The sequence below is a fragment of the Felis catus genome, chromosome A1, assembly GCF_018350175.1.
Source record: "Felis catus isolate Fca126 chromosome A1, F.catus_Fca126_mat1.0, whole genome shotgun sequence".
Taxonomy (NCBI): domain Eukaryota; kingdom Metazoa; phylum Chordata; class Mammalia; order Carnivora; family Felidae; genus Felis; species Felis catus.
This window is the reverse complement of record NC_058368.1, coordinates 51,787,109-51,804,480: the sequence shown is the minus strand read 5'-3', so window position 1 is coordinate 51,804,480 and position 17,372 is coordinate 51,787,109. Positions and strand designations below refer to the sequence as shown.

General features: G+C 36.6%; 1 protein-coding gene across 18 annotated transcripts in view; it reads right to left on the bottom strand.

Annotated features, from left to right (window-relative positions):
• Positions 1-17,372, bottom strand: part of SCEL (sciellin) — a 320,878-nt gene that overhangs the window by 11,063 nt on the left and 292,443 nt on the right. For all 18 annotated transcript variants that reach the window (XM_045054657.1, XM_019828151.3, XM_019828143.2 and 15 more), the window contains 6 exons: positions 16,584-16,643; positions 16,381-16,440; positions 16,181-16,237; positions 8,157-8,219; positions 2,441-2,533; positions 505-576 (listed from right to left, as the gene is read on the bottom strand). In XM_045054657.1, the coding sequence (XP_044910592.1) occupies positions 505-576; positions 2,441-2,533; positions 8,157-8,219; positions 16,181-16,237; positions 16,381-16,440; positions 16,584-16,643 (405 nt within the window). The remainder of the gene's footprint in view (positions 1-504; positions 577-2,440; positions 2,534-8,156; positions 8,220-16,180; positions 16,238-16,380; positions 16,441-16,583; positions 16,644-17,372) is intronic.

The following is a 17,372-nucleotide window of genomic DNA, read 5'->3' as shown; positions in this document are numbered from 1 at the left end:
CAGATTTTTTTGGATATCCATTCTCTGTAATTTGGGCCAGAGTGTATCTACTAAAGGTAACACCCCTTATTTCAGATGAGAGGTAAACAGACAGATAGATTAGATTAGATAGAATAGTGTATAGAACTATTTAATTAAAGTGTGACTCAAAATTAGCATGAGAGTATCTGAGTAACTTTGTGTAATTTTGCATTGTGTAATTTTGTACGCTTGTTATAAATGTATAGTTATATATGATCATGTGAGAACTTTCACATGGTTATCCTATTATGTGTATACTTGTTATATTCAAGCATTTGGTTCATCCAATGACAATGGTTATTTGCCAACTACTTAACATTGGAAACATTATAAAGAATGATATACCTAGAACTCAATATACCCCTAAATGGTCTTCTGTTTGAGAAAAGCAAACATACTCCAAAATAATAGCATCTCTCCTAACATAGATGATTTCAAAATTAGAGTAAATGCAGCAAAATATTTTAAATAAATTTCCAGTACCTGTTCTCCACATAGGTCCTTGTGTATACCACAGTATCCTTTGGTCCTGCATGCCTGGTTTCAGCATTGGAGCTGTAACATGAACCATTTACTTAATGTTTAAAGCTTATTTACAAGGATAATAAAAACAGCAAGGCTATTATCCAATTCAATGCAAAAAATAGTGTTTATATATTCCTTTTAAATTATAACTTTTGAAATGTAATTGTTAAAGGGATACTAATCCACTTCTGCAAAATTTCTTCACATCTCCTATTTTGTTCCTGGTGTCCACTGTTTTGGCCTACTTCCAGAACGCTGCTATGGAAATTGGTCGCTCAGAATATCTGTTGTAGAGCATGAAGACTATTTTGAATATTTATAATACATTTTAATGTGTTTCCCTGGTGTCCCATTCCTATTTTTCAAACCATAACTTTCCCCACAAACCTCAAAAAGTTGACCTTAGCTGCATATTTTTCCCATATATTAGGACACTGAATATATCATGTCATTCACTTCTGGTCTGCCAAATTTCTGTGGACAGATTTGCTGCAAACCTGATCTGTCTTCTCTAGTAGGTTAAGGATTTTTTCCTTGCTGTTTTCAGGATTCTTTCCTTGTCTGTGTATTTTGTGAATTTGACGATGATGTATCTTGGTGGTGGCTGACTTTTGTTGAATCTAATGGGAGGTCTCTGTGCTTTTTGGATTTTGATGTCTGTGCCCTTCCCCAGATTGAGGAAGTTTTCAGCTATAATTTGCTCAACTAAACCTTCTGCCCCCTTTCCTCTTTCTTCATCTTCTGGGACTCCTATGATACTAATGTTATTACATTTTAAGGAGTTGCTGAGGTCTCTAAGCCTACATTTGTGAGAATGGCTAAAATTAACAACATAAGAAACAAGAGGTGTTGGCAAGGGTGCGGAGAAAGGGGAACCCTCTTGCACTGTTGGTGGGAATGCAAACTGGATGCAAACTGATGCAGCCAGTCTGTAAAACAGTATGGAGGCTCCTCAAAAAGTTAAAAATAGAACTACCATACGATCCAGTAATTGCACTACTATGTATTTACACAAAGGTTACAAAAATACACATTCAAGCACAGGTACGTGCACCTGAATGTTTACAGCAGCATTATCAACAATAGCCAAACTATGGAAAAATGTGTGTGTGTGTGTGTGTGTGTGTGTGTGTGTATGTACACATATACATAATGGAATATTACTCAACCATAAAAAGAATGAAATCTTGACCTTTGCAACGACATGGATGAAGCTTGAGTGTATTATGCTAAGAAAAATAAGTGAGAGAAAGACAAATACCACATGGTTTCATTCATATGTGGAATTTAAGAAACAAAACAGATGAACATATGGGAAAGGGGAAAAAGAGAGAGAGAGGGAAAAAACCTTAAGAGACTCTTAACAATGGAGTACAAACTGAGGGTTGTATGGAGGGAGGTGGGTGGAGGGATGGGCTAGATGAGTGATGGGTATTAAGGAGGGCACTTGTGATGAGCACTGGGAGTTGTATGTAAGTGATGAATCAGTGAAATCTACTGAAACCAATATTGCATTGAATGTTAACTAACTAGAATTTAAATAAAAATCTGAAAAGCAAAATAAAAAGTTGACTTTAATGAACTTTAATGAACATGATAACAACTAATTTAATGAAACTTTAAAATCTGCCTAAAGAATGTCAACACCAGTGTCACAGTTTTTTTTAATGTAAAATTTTCAGGAACAAATAATATTTACACTTTCCTACCCAGATATCAAAGCTTACCAACGACCAAGTTGCTAATGCAACACCTTTGTGTGGAGCTGTTTACATAAAGCTACTGATAAAATTAGAAATTTCTGCATTTCAAAGCAAGGGGAGGTTTAAAGGAAGATGAGTTTTAAAAACAGAAGGAGAAAGTCCTGTCACTTGTATATAATTGGCCGTGGTACCTGTGATTCTTCCTGGCTTCATAAGAATGGGCAGGAGTTCTAGTAAACTGGATGTTTATAGCATCAGTGGATCCACCGACTTGGCTGTCTAGCCTGGGAAAGCAGACACAAATATTTGGCACTTAAATGAAGGCCACTAGAAGTTTTTTTGTTTTATTAAAATTCTATGCAATTAAGTTTTTACATACAACAAACCTCTTTATGTTTGTCTTCTGGCTTCTGTGCAGATACACAGATAGAATACATGTACTATTTTACACCTCCAGAGTGACCACTGTCTTACCTTAAAGAATAATCTACAGGCATGTGTCATATTATCTAACATTAGAATAAAAGACCTTTTTATCCAGGGCAAAAACCATCTGAAATTGGTTCCAGTAACCTTGTAATACCAGCAGTGCCACTGTAGAAAGCATCTCATGTACAATATGATAAACTTGTGAGTTTATCAATTTAATGAAAATTACCCAGCGGTTGCTTTTTGGAAATTCGTTTCCATCTTGTTTTTAATGGAAAAAAATATTTTGAAGATTACAGAACTCTGACTTAGATTTCTGCTAATTAAAAGTGTCACAACGTTTAACAAGTGCAGGCATATTTTCTTTTTCCTCTGAAACAGAGGAAAATTTTAATGCAGGAATAGCAAAAATTTTAGCCACTTTTCATCCCTCCAGGTTAGTAAACTCCAATATAGAAGAGATGTGAAAAACAAGAGGGCAGATTAGATCTTAATCAAGCCTTATCATTTTTAAACATACTTTCCTTCCATTTCCAGATAGCTCTTAAAGAAGAGGAAAACATTGTTCACATATTATCTCTGGCATACAATCATCTTCTACTTTTAAGACAGATGTTTCACAATCCATACAGCTACATTAAAATTATACTAAGTAATGAGAAAGTAGAATGAACATTAGAAACCTTTCTAATGTAATTATTAGAATATGTCATTCCAGGAATAATAAACCTAGCTAGGAATTGCTTAAAAATATTCAAATCATATAACATACAATAAAAAACCCATTTTTAACAGACAGCTTCAAGGAATGAAGGTTGTCAGTGAGTTTGGAATGTGTTTGCACCATCCCCAGCAATATAAAATCAAATATCACCAGTTAGTTAGCAAAATCTTCAAAGAAGAAAGGGGAATAAACTGCATACAGTACTATAATGGACTGAATTGTTTCCCCCCCAAATTCCCATTTTGAAATTCTAACCTTCATTGTGATTTGGAGACAGAGACTATAAGAAGGTAAAAAAGGTTAAGCGAGGTCATAAGGGTGAAGCTTTAATATCACAGGACTTGTGTCCTTATAAGAAAAAGTGACACCAGAGATTTGTGTATGTTTGTTCATACACAGAGAAAAGGCCATGCGAGGCCACAGTGTGAAAGTGGCCATCTGTAAGCCAAGGAGAAATGTCTCAGGAGAAGCCAAACCTGACAACATCTTGATCTTGGACTTCTAGCCTCCAGAACTGTGAGAAAATAAATTTTTGTTGTTTAAGCCACCTGGTCTGTGGTCTTGATCTTGGACTTCTAGCCTCCAGAATTGTGAGAAAATAAATTTTTGTTGTTTAAGCCACCTGGTCTGTGGTCTTTTGTTATGGAAGCCCAGACAGAGTAATAATACAAGTAGCATCTCCTAGCTGTATTTATCATAAGATGATGATAATGGCTTCACTAAGATTTAATTTTTATAATTATGAATGAAAACTAAATGCTAGTAAGCAAATTTGAAATGTGGAACAATAAACTTTTTGACAGGTTTTGCTATGCCAGTAGGTTTGGAAGATGACAGATTTTTTTAAAAAAGACCTTTTATTTTGGAATAATTTTAAGTGTATGGGAAAATTACAAAGACAGGTGGAGAATCTGTCTACCCTTCACCTAGCTTCTCCTAATACTAATATCATATATAACCATGGTATATTTGTCAAAACTAAAGAATCAACGTGGTACAATACTATTTACTAATCTACACACTTCATTTGTATTTCATCAGTTTTTCCACTGATGTCCTTTCTCAGTTCCAGAATCAGAATCAGGATATATCTTCCACATAATAATCATGTCTCTTTAGTCTCCTAGGCTCTGTAATACTTGCCAAGTCTTTCTTTGTTCTTCCAGAGATGGTGATAGATGTTAAAAAGGAAATTCTATCTTGATGCCAATAAGTGGTAACAATATATTTTTTTTTAATTATTTAGAACCATAGAAATAGTTAAAAAATACTTTGGCAACCAGTGAAATAACCTGTGGTACTTTTTACAATGCTACTGGGCCCCACATCCAGATATTCTGATTTAATTAGTTTGGACTACAGCTTGGGCACTGGGATTCTTTTAAGCCTTTTCACTGAGTCTCACATGCAAGTTAAGGTTGAGAACCACCACCTAAGAGGCTGGGCAGCCCATCATCTTACCCAGAAGAGTACTGGTTCTCAAAATGTGGTCTCTCTATCAGCAGGTGGTTGTGACATACACTAAAGTTTGGGAACCAGTACAATTGAGGAACCCTGCCCAAGTATTGCTCTCAGATGCCTTGAATAATCCTCATAAAGGAGAACTCATGACTCACAATGTTTGTTAATTAACAGTTTTATCATTAAAAGTTATTATTCATTGAAACAAATTGTTGAATTATAACTTCCAATTAATGGTCATAGTTTCGTGTCTTAATTAATTAAATAACAACTCTACAAAATATAAATTCAAACACTGTGTCGGATCTTACAGAATTTCAAATGGGATTACTCTTGAGAAAATGTTTCCTGTGGTGGAAATTCAGCTTGAAAATTCACCTGTCTGGAACCTTCATACATTGCTAGTGAGAGTATAAAATGGTACAGCTGATTTGAAAATAGTTTGGTGGTTCCTTAGATGGTTAAACATAGAGTTACTATACAATCCAACCATTCCACTCCTAAGTATACACCCAAGAAAATGAAAACATATCCCACACAAAAACATATATGCAGCATTGTTTACAATAGTTAAATACAATCTAAAATTCAAAGACAATTCAAATGTCCATCAATTAATGAATAAACAAAATGCTGTTTAGCTATACAATGGACAAATACTATTTGGCAATAAAAAGAAATAAAGTACTGATACATGCTATTAAATGGATGAATCTTGAAAGAAGCCAGTCATAAAGGACCACATATTATATGAGTCCATTTATATGAAATGTTCAGAATAGGCAATTCATCGAAACAGAAAGTAGGCTAGGGATGAGGGGTTGGGAGGAAAATGATGTGTGACTGTTCATGGGTACGGAGTTGATTTCTGAGGTGATACATATGTTCTAAAATTGATTGTGGTGATGGTTGTACACTCTATGAATATGCTAATTATAAAAATATATTTACTTGGACATCCAATTACTATACAAAGTGAATACATTCATAAAGTGAATCAAGTATCAGTTTAGCAGATTGGCCCAGGACTCTTATTTAGATTTCCATTGTCTTACTAACTTAACATTAGCAACCTAAGATTTGAACACCATAAAACAACTTCAACTGATAAACATCGATACCACTGCAAATTTTATAAATCTCTTTTGCATAAAGAATAAAATCTTATTAAGAGCTTACTATTTTGTATCCTATGTGTTGTATATAAAATGTCAAGGTCTTGAGCTCTTGTAAAAAACTATAAATTTTAAACATGGTTTTAAAAAGTAGTCTACTATAAAAAATAAAGAGAGGACCTGATGCCATAACAATCAGGTTCACCCCAGCCCTCTAATTACTAAACTTCTACACTTAGTCAAGTCTCTTACTCTCTGTGAATTTTCTTAATTTTCTTCCTATTAAATATTTACCCATTTACCCATTTTGAAAGTCCTTTTTTGTAGCCAGAATACATGGGCACAAAAATTGGGCCCAGAGATTTCTTTTTGCCATTCTGTTCCATTTATTACAGTTCTTGTGTCAGTGCCAGGGTGGTGCTTACATTTTCCATTTCATTTCTAGAGAGCAGACCATGAAACATTGTACATATTCAGGATTGTGATCGAACTGAAGGAGAATGAACACTACCTGGAAACAGAAGTCAGGGATCAAGAAATGGTTTTGTAGTGGTGGTAGTTAAGGCTTCTTGATATAGTAACTGAATGTGATGATTCCTGTCTCACTGGGAGAGAGTGGGTACATTTGTGAATGTATGTCACAGTTGGATTATGTCAGGCAGGAGACACAGACAAAACTGCAGGAAAGGAAAGGAGAATATGTGTATCTTATTGTCAACCATGGTGTTTTCCATCTATACACCATCTTCAGTGCAGATGGCCACATCCATAATGCCTTGCTTTAGAAGGCCAGACAGGCCATGAAAAAGCTTACCACGAATAAGCTCAAGGTATGAGGAGGTAGAAACTGCAAAGCAGCAAAGATTCTTGGTTATCAAATAGATATAGGGTAAAGAATAAGGAAGCCAATACGCAGAAGGAAAAGCAAGACAAAAATAGGAAGTGGCCAATATTCAGGAAGTAGCTAAGTTATAGTAATAACAAAGAACTAGGGTTAATGTCCAAGGATTCCTTATGGAATGTCCTCTGGCCAAGAAGAAATAACCTTCCAGATCAGGCCTCTATGAGGTCCGCCCATGCTACCATTCCTGCTCTTAAATTTCCGTAATATTCCATTTCTTCATTAATCCTTCGTAAGCAAGTCACGCTGAAATTGGAGCATGTGTCAAATCATATTAAAATGAGAAGTTCCTTAACCATACATAAACATTTACTTGCAATTTTTTACCTTAATCATTTCCAGATAATACTTGAGTGAGACTGGCTAACTGTAAGCCCAGTCCTGCTTCCAAAATAATGGATGTTTTTCTAAGATAAACAGATTCTATTGAAAACTTACCCTCCCTAGTTTTATCAAAACGTTTTGTGTGATCACAAGAAAAGAAGGCATAAGATGATTTAGGGAATTAATGGAAGGGAAAGAAACTAACATTAGATGCAAGAGTCTTTTGTAGACATTTTGGGGACCCAGATCTCTTTCTGCTTTTCCACTCTCCACACACAACATTGACAGTATCATTTCTTTGCATAACAAAATTTTTAATAGAAAAGACAACTGTACCTTATGAAGGTAAGAAATAGGAACCCATTGTTTTTAGAGTCCCCCATAGGTCTAGGGAGACTGCAAAACACGGAAAACAATTTAATTCTTCCCTAAACAGTCTGTAACAACAATGAAGTAGAGCTTCTATCCCAACTTTCCTTGTATAAGAAACAAAATACAACAGTTTTAATGCCATTATACTGTGCAGTGTAAAGAAATTCCAAAACTAGGTCTTGTTTTGTAGCTGTGATGAATTTGCGCATTCTTTTAGCACTAGGTATCCAAGGAAGACATTCCCAGAGTGCTTTCTGCACCACTGAAAAACTACCAAGCAACAATAAGTAAAAATAAATTTTCACAGCCAAGTGCAGAGCTTTGAATTTCCATGATGCCTTTTACACTAAGCAATTGAATAGAAGGCCCTTAGTCAGAAATTCCAACAGAATTTGAACTTTGTTAACTTTTTTCCATATTATCTATTAAGTACTCTGAATATTGATTTTTGTATTTCAATCGTATTTATATCTAAATACCATAATACAATTCAACTCCTCAGTAAATATTCTAATGTTATATAATTTGTGTAGGCTCATATGAAATTGATAACAAAAAAAGTAAATTATAATAAGTCTTACCTTCCATTTTTATTTTCAGAGACATTAGAATTTACTTCAATTAAATTTTTCAGGTCTTGGTCGCTATAGGTGAAAAAAACCCACATAATTATTATGTATACTATAAATATGTATAAATAAATATATATATTATATAGAACATTGGAAATCAGACATTGAGCTATTTGATCTATAACTCAAATATGAAAGCATAGATTATGTGTGAGAAAGAAAGAACTAATCTTTTGGAAGTTTTGAGAAATCTGGTCTGTAAATAAACAATTATTTATAGTCTCATTCAGTTAACATTTAATGAGTACTAACTTTGTGTCACAAAGTACTAACTATGTATTTTCACATGGATTATCTCATTCAGATCTCACAAAACCCTGCAGGACAGCATCTGGGGCTCAGGAAGGCTAAGTGAATTTTCCAAGGTCAATTAACTAATTTGTAAAAGAGTCAAGATTTGAGGCCAAGCCACCTGCCCATCCAATATCAATTCTTGGATATTTAATTAGAGACTTCATTCCATCTTTGTAGATCACAGAAACATGAAACCCAAAATTTGAATAAACAATACATAATGTGGAGGATAAATGGGACAATTAGATTCTTGAATCTTGAGCTGCAGCAATGATTTTCATATGCTTTCACGATCTACAATGTCCTCTGATATGTTTTTTTTTTCAAATATTAGTTATTTATATATTGGCTATATCACTGGTGGTTCTTGATTATTTTTTCCTCCATGAGTTTGGAAAAGCCTTTGTCATGAACCCAATTGATTAGGACAATTGTTTAGAAGCCAGAACAATGAGGCCATCTCTTCTATTTCTGTGGACAAGTTAATCAACCTTCTTAATCTTCCTTTTGTAAACTAGACTAACCCTATCTAATTTCATTAAGTTGTGGTGAGAATGAATGAGTTAATGTAAGTAACATTCATGGCACAGCGACCTCCGTTGTGGGTGAACTGAATAAGCATAAATAAATGACAGCTAACAGAAGTTCAGTGACACAGCAGGAGGCACTATTGATTTCAGTATTTTGATGGACTGCCTTTTCATTTGTATTTCTGCTCTAATTTCTCTCATCTTTGGAATTAACTCTAGTTTTTATAAATCTCCCTGCTCATGATTTTGAATAGTAGATTTAAACAAGGAATCAGAGTATGGATTCTCACTCACATGGAATCAGAGTATGGACTCTCACTCACAAAATTAATATTGATAAGGATGAAAAATACTACAAAAATTTCTTGTAGTGTCTTGAGATTTAATACTCCTTTTATATAACATCCAAACCACCAATAATTGATAAATCTGCAAATTGGGTAGCATTCCATAGCTACATTTAAACTTCGCATTTAAAATACTAGCTGCATAATTTTGAAAATGTAGAAATTAGTTAGATTATTTTTTAATGGGAGTTACAGTAGGGAAAATATGCTAAGTAACACAAGTAAAAAGCACAAGATTTCAGAAGTAGCTCAGAAGTATTGCAACCATCTGATTCTGCAGTCTGAATGATGTAAAATTCAGAACTGACTCTCTCAATGAACTATGTAAGGAAACTTCCCAGATCACATCATTCAAATTTAGAAAGGGAGACAGAAGACTTTTGCCAAACCCCGATGGCCCTTCGCTAATTATTAGAGCTACCTTCTTGGCCTCAAGGGCCACTGTACTACTTTAATAATCTGGGCATTAAGTAATCCTCCTTTGATAATTTTAAAATAATACTTTACTAAATACTTGGGGATAATGAAATAAAATTAAAAGAAGTACCATGATGTCACATATCCAGTTTCACCAGGATATGTGAATCTTGGGGGAATTAGAATTTTGTCCCAGCAAATGATTCTCCTACTGCTAACCTAGGATGAACTGAGGGCCACTGATGGACACTGATTGCTTTCAGTATAACTTGAGAGTAGAGTCTCACTGCCATGGCCTTACATGGCTTTGCACTTAGAAACTGCTCCAAAAGATTTCTAAGATTAAATTTAAATTCCCTTTTTCCACTTCTCTAGGGGAGACCTTTAACTACCTTACCTAGCTCTGAGAACAGATATTAAATGGGTCCCCAAGGGGAAGACATTAGACCCCGAACTTTTAAGGCAGTCAGCTCCACCCACATCCAGACACTTAGTGTGCACCATGACCTTGTAGAAAAAGATCAGTAAAGGAAGTGATGGACATTTCATCTCCATTGGTGTCAGTCACCCCTGAATTGCATATATTTCTTTTTTTATGCAGGTCTTAGATCTGGCTTTGTATCCTTGTTCTGGGACATTGTTAGGGATGGTATTGTGTTTCCCCCACCAAATTCACATGCTGAAGTCCTAATGCTAGTATGTCAGAATGTGACTTTACTTAAAGATAGGGTCTTCACAGAGGTAATCACATTCAAATGAGGTCATTGGGGTAGGCCCTAATCTAATATGACTGGTATCTTTACAAGGAGAGGAAATTTGGACTAAGACACACACAGATGGAAGACAATGTGAAGCTACAGGATGAAGGCAGCCTTCTACAAGCCAAGGAGAGAGACCTGGAATAGACTCTTCTCTCTCAATCATCAGAGGGAACCAACCCTGCAGACAAGTCACCTTATTCTTGGACTTCTAGCTCGTAGAACTGTGCGAAATACATCTCTATTTTAAGCCCCTCAGTCTGTGGTACTTGTTATGGCACCCCTAGAAAACTAATAGAGATCTCCTGTGCCTTCACGACATGATTACACTCGGTTTCTCAGCCTGATCCTGCACATCCTCACTTCTGCTGGCACTTTCTGTTCCTGGCTTCTGCGGACGCTGGGTCTTTGCACATCCTCCATCCCCGCCCAAGGACCCAAGCCTTTGTGGACCCCAGCTACTAGGAGGGAGAGCAGGAATAGGCTTGGACCTGAGAAACAAGGAGAAGCCAGAATCTAACAAATCCAACAACTACAAGTAGGAAACTCAAAATTGGAACCTATGCAAAAGCCTTCAAAGAAGCGTATGCCCAAAGTGGTATAATTGTGAATCATCAAATAAACCACATTAGTGGTTTCATAGAATTTTTGTTGCTTTTATTAAACAGCATCACATATCAAATTTGACCGAGTGGATTATAATATTTTATTCTGAATAATCTATACTAATATGCAAAGCAAAATGAAAAGTTCCAGAGTATGAGAAGCACAAAATGTGTATTTGCTTTGGTTGCTCACTCTGATTGACGTCATCGGCTAGATTGGAAGATCCAATAAAAGAAGTTCAGATTGCCCATAAACTTCCCAAGTTGAAGGATACAAAAATAAATTCCCACTCTCTCAGTAAGAACACATCTATTGCGTTGTGTTTTTACACTGTGGTAGAAAATGAAAAGCTGTGCGCCAAAGTGTGACAAGTAGATTTTTATAGAAGCCCGGCTACATGCAGCAGGGTGGAGCAAAGGCTTGATTCCAAACCCTTTCCATGACAGTTGCAGTGGAAGGAAGACTTTATAACTGTATACATTTATGAGCGATTTGAATTAGCTCCAAGAAAAATTGCCAGTTCTCTGTGGATACGGTGAGGAAGGCTAAAAAGAAATTTTGTTAGCCTTTGCACCTAAAAATGCTTTTTTAAATGTAGCTTTCAAAATTGGGGGTGGGGTGGGGAATGAGTTACCTGTTATGTAAAGTCACAGCACAAATCTTGAATATAAGCATTTATCTTTGTTATAGTAATATCTATTTTCCACTGTCCCACTACAGAGCAGATGAGGAAAAAAATAGGTATTACTATGTCTGCCTTTATACAACTTTTCTCAAGATACGCTCTGCATGAGAGAAAGTTAACAGCTCACTCACCACTCTCATGAGGGTGTGGGAGGTATTTATTAAAAGCTGCAATATGTTTCTCTCTCTACAGTTTACTTAAATTGCTTTTGTAGAGTATCAAACACATTTGCAAAATTAAGAGCCTCCATATAAAAAATTTACTATGGCACTTCTTCTATGCCAAGAACTAAATCTTAGGCATTAAGCTTTAGTTCAAAAGGAATATTTGTCTTTCAAAAGGAAGTACAGAGTACAGAGAGATAAGTGGTATAATTCTTCAGCTCTGTTGACATGGCAAAATGGGCCTGGTTTTATATATCTTTATAGGTCTTTTCAATGAGAAAGTCTTAAATATTTTATATTAAAGAAATTCACAGGCCCCTAGGAAATTGGAAAATATACGTCTTTTAAATGTAAGGTGTACTCAAGAATTTTAGTGGCTTTAAGTCATCACCATGGTTATTGAGGTTATGTCATGAGCAAGAGATAGTCAATGGCTTCAGCAAGCAGACCAGTCATAAGATATCAGATTCCTTCAATCTGGTTTCACTTGTGGGGGCTCAGAATGTTAGAGCTGAAAAGCAATAAGCTTTATCTAGATGGACGACCAAAGGTCCTTGATTAGTTTGAGATTTTAGACTTTAATTCACAGAGTTTTTGTTAAGCACCGAAAATGTGTCAGGCATTGTGCTCTACCTATATTGTAAGGAAAGAAGTGAACAAGACAGACCCAATCCTTACCCTCAAAGATCTTATAGTTGGGGAGAGGTGATTAAATAATAATTCCCTCTAGGAGACAAAAGCTTGGGACAGGAAGGTCAGAGAGCTTGAGAATATCTAAAAGAAGCATCTGATGCAGATGTGGTGGGTCCAGGGTGGGGGCCTCCCTGAGCTAAGTGAGAGACACCTAATTTGAGACCTAAAGAATAAGTAGAAGTTATCAATGCAATATGAATGAAAGATGGGTGGGGTTTGCCTGTGGAGGGAGCATCACGGTGGGTAGGGGTGGGGAAAGCCTGTGAAGGCAGGATCAGCTAGGCTTTGGAAACCAGGTTAAGGAGTATGGCCATTGTCCAACGGCAATGGGAAGCCACAAGAGGATTTAATCAGAATGACGTGATCAGATCTGTGCTTCAGGAAGATCACTCTACAGTGTGGCTAATGGACTAAAGGACAGAAGGCGAGACTGGTAGCAGAGGGACCAATTAGGAGGCCGAATTGTATTCTGGTCCTGGTAGTATCGGAAAAGATAAGGTATCTTAGTTCCTGAGATAGAGGCATGCAGAGTGGCCTGCCAATTATGGGGAATGAAGCACTGGAAAGAGTCAAGGTCACCCCTTCCCCCAGCTTTCTTCCTTGAGCAGAAATATGAGAAATCTGCAATAGGAAGATAGGAAGAAACTCTTCTCTTGTTGGAATACTAAAACTTGGAGGTATATGTCTCAGGAAGTAGGAAGCCCTTAAAATTATGGAAGTATAATAATACAAATAGTTCAGAATCTTTTTTCTACTTCAGATGAAGGATGTATTTTCTAACTGTAAAGGCCTCCATGGCACCAGCTGCTTTTCAATCTTCATTTGGGAGCAGAAGTTTATAGCCTCAGATAATTGAATGCCTCCTTTTTATGTTGGTTCATGACAATGTGAGGCTGTCACTGCTAAAAGCCATGCAGTTTCTCCCTGAATAAATGAAAATTCTGTGCATATTTGCATTTGTTCATGTTGTTATGTTCCTAGAAGGAGCTCAGGGACACCTGCTTATATCCTGATCGATGACCCAAGTTTATTCCACCCCAAGTGTGAATTACATATACAGCTGCTGGAAATGTCAGCAAAGTCACATAAAAAGGACTCTAATTCACTGCTGTTCTGCTATTAAATAATCAGTGGCCATGTCACATTGAATTGGATGTAAAATTGCCTGTGGCTGTTATCCCTCTGGGAGATGCTTTAAAATGCCCCTCTCTTTACCCATTAAAATCAAGTGGGCAGGGTAGATACATTATAGTTACAGGTGGCTGAGCCAATTGAATGAAGTCACTTTTTTCAAGTAAGCAGTTTTCCTGTTTGTCTGTTCTGCTCTAATTCTTGATAACCTGGCTGATTATCATTAAATCTGGTGTCACTCCTAAAGAAGAGCCAGACGTTGCTTAGGTTAGATTTATGGATCAAGCCTCCATCTGAAAGCCACATGATGGCCAATATTTTAAAATTTTCTTTTTATAGGAATCTCATCCATATAAGGAAAATGCCTTCTTTCTATAGATGTTTTATTAGAAGTTGCTGAAATACAAACTACCTCTTTATAAAACTGGCATCTTCTAATAAACAAAAGATAAAACCCTTACCAGAAAGTTACCATGGTCTGTCAACATAGCACATTTGCCAGAGGGAAGGAGGGAAGGAAGGAAAAGTGAGAAAAAGAGGAAAGTGTGTGTGTGTGTGTGTGTGTGTGTGTGTGTGTGTGGGTGTGTCAGAGACAGAGACAGAGACAGAGACAGAGAGACAGAGAGAAGTACATTTTATGGAATCAGACACTGAGGGAGGGGTTGGCTACAGGAGCCACTGTTAGTTATTCTGTACGTGGTTATTAAACCTAATCACTTCCAGCACAGTTGGGGACCTCCTAACAATCTTAATACTATTACTAATAAAAAGAAAATTCCATCCCAACCAAAACCACTGTGAAGAAATGCTTCTACTTAACAGAGATATTTCCATACAATCATCAGTGGCAGGGTTGACACCAAAATCTGCTATTATTTCAGCTAGTAGGAAACCTCTATGAGGTAAGTACTTTCTCTCTTCCCTGTCACTTAAGTGATAATTTGCTAGAATAAGCGTATGTAATTGTACTTCTTTCGCTGCAGGAAGGGGGATTTAGAAGGGAAGGGACTGTGGTGAGTATAAAGGATGGAAAGAAGATGGGAGTCTGTTTTTCTTCTAGGCAGTGGCATCAGAAGGACTTGAGTTTAGACCCAGGATATGTTTTCTTTCTTCAGAAGGTCATTTAATGTCTTTGAGCTATACTCCCCTCTTCTATAAAGTAGGCTATATGAATATATTTCTCATGAATATGTTTCTCATTGTAAGGATTGAATGTATGTAAATTGCCAGTCACATGAAAGGGACTCAGTAAGTGCTACTTCTCTCAGTGACGGTGGCTCTTCCAGTGCCTCCCTCCTCCAAACACCCCATCACCCCAGTAATAAAACCATATAAGCAGAAATAGCAAAATCACATAGTAACATAGACAACAAACTAGGAGACGCAAGAGTTGAGCCATGAATGTACTACACTGCCTTCTTTCCCCCAGTGGGTTCAAAGCACGTTTCCGTATGTTAACTTGCTTTCCTCATCTTAGAATATTGACACTATGGTTCCAAGATTTATGTTTATAATGATAACATTTCAGGTCAGCAGGACAATTTGAATTTCTAATATTAGGCACTTGGGTGCATTATCTATTATTACCTTATTGTCTATTAATAAGCCCCTTGAGGTGAAAGATGTAGATATCACATAAAGATACTAAATTATACTATATTTGCAGAACTCAAAATGGAAGTTCAAGGTTAAAAATCTGCTGTAATATTCTGTGAGTCCACACAAACTGTGGATCTGTAATTTGAGGACCCTGAATATCCTTTCTGATGCTCTATAGTCATCTATATAAGCCACCAGTTTGGTTCAGTTTCTTGGAAATACGTTTTCTTCTGATTTGATTGCATTCAGTTTTCATTTCAGTCCTAACATGCTGTAGACAACAAACAAAGTTGCACTCCTGTAAATAAGTAAAAAGTACAGAACCGAGTCCCAAATAGTGCGATTCCAGAGGAGTGCAAGATGTTTCCTTGCTGACAGGAGACACATGACTTAGAACTGTGTCTTCATTTGAACACTAAAGAAAAATAAAAGGCTTCTTTTTAAAAAAAAATTTTATGTTTATTTATTTTTAAGAGGGAGAGAGAGACAGAGAGCAAGCAGGGGAGGGGCAGAGAGAGAGGGAGACACAGAATCGGAAGCAGGGTCCAGGTTCTGAGCTGTCAGCACAGAGCCTGACATGGGGCTCGAACTCACCATCTGTGAGATCATGGCCTGAGCTGAAGTCAGATGCTTAACCAACTGAGCCACCCAGGCACCCCAATAAAAGGCTTCTTTAAGAGAGAGAGAGAAAGAAACACAATTCCTAACTAGAACCTTGAGAACACCTCAAGATAGGCAAAGTCATTTACCGCTCAGTGTTTTTGAGACCTGAAGATTTCACTTTAATGAGACTGTCCAAGCCTTCACTGTTCAAAAGAGAAAAAAATAAATAAATTCAGATTAGTGATAGGTTTTGGTTGTGCTGGGTCAATAAAGCCACATTATAAATCCACTGCACCCAGGGGCAACAGACAGATGAAAACATGAAATGACTATTTTATTTGATTACCTCTGACTGCTTCTGGTCACTGCAGGACTCACTTTGATGAGGTTATCCAGATCCTGGTTTCTTTAAATAGAAAAATAAAAGGAGAGAAGGTTAATGGTAAAGTTCTTTTGGCAGGAGCATTAAGGTTATAAATCTGCTTGAAATAATAATAAACCAAAATATTCTTCCTGCCCAAAGCACAAAAATTAATATAGTTCTATTACCTTCGGTTGTTGGTGAGAGTTTCAGGACTCACTCTGATGAGCTTATCAAGATCTCGATTTCTTTAAGTGAAAAAAAAAAAATTAAAGCAGCTTGGGTTAGAGGTAATGCGGGTTCAAGTTGGTTGGAATTAGAAGAAAGGATTAGCCGTCTTATCATTTAGCATGAGACATACTGGTTTGGCATAGAACAGCCTTGAAATAAGTTTTCTAGCTAATTTGGGGGGACAGTCTATGCTGGATTTGAAGAGAAGTTGCTCTGACTTTACATACTTCATAGCCAGAGCACAGCTGGCTGGTGTTCACAGCAAACATCTGGGATTAACAACTTTCCACTCTGCAGTGTTTTAACGTTATGAAGATACAAGCTGATTTTAATGCCCTTGTCCTTGTTAGTTTTTAAATCATATTCACCAACTGAGGATATTTTTTAAAATAAGCTCCAAAATTGGGATTATACTTAGCATAAGACTTGGCAAGGAGCATTCTAGCAATCCTTCAAAACCATGACATTTCTTTCTTTTACAATGACTAAAAAGCTGAAATGAACTCAGCTGTTCATGGTCAAATTAGTTACATGCTCTGAAGACTGTCTGCTTCCTATCTGAAGCCACACCAGTTTGTTTCCTCAGTCAAGAACCGTATTTCTTCCCACATAGTTTGCTGCCATTCACTGCCTTCGTGTCATACCTTGTTTTAAGGGCTGGCAGGTGGTGATTTTTCAGTTGTTCCTGTAAACCCCTTTTTAATATTTATTCAGAGAAATGTGTCAGCCTGTAATGGCAAGAAATC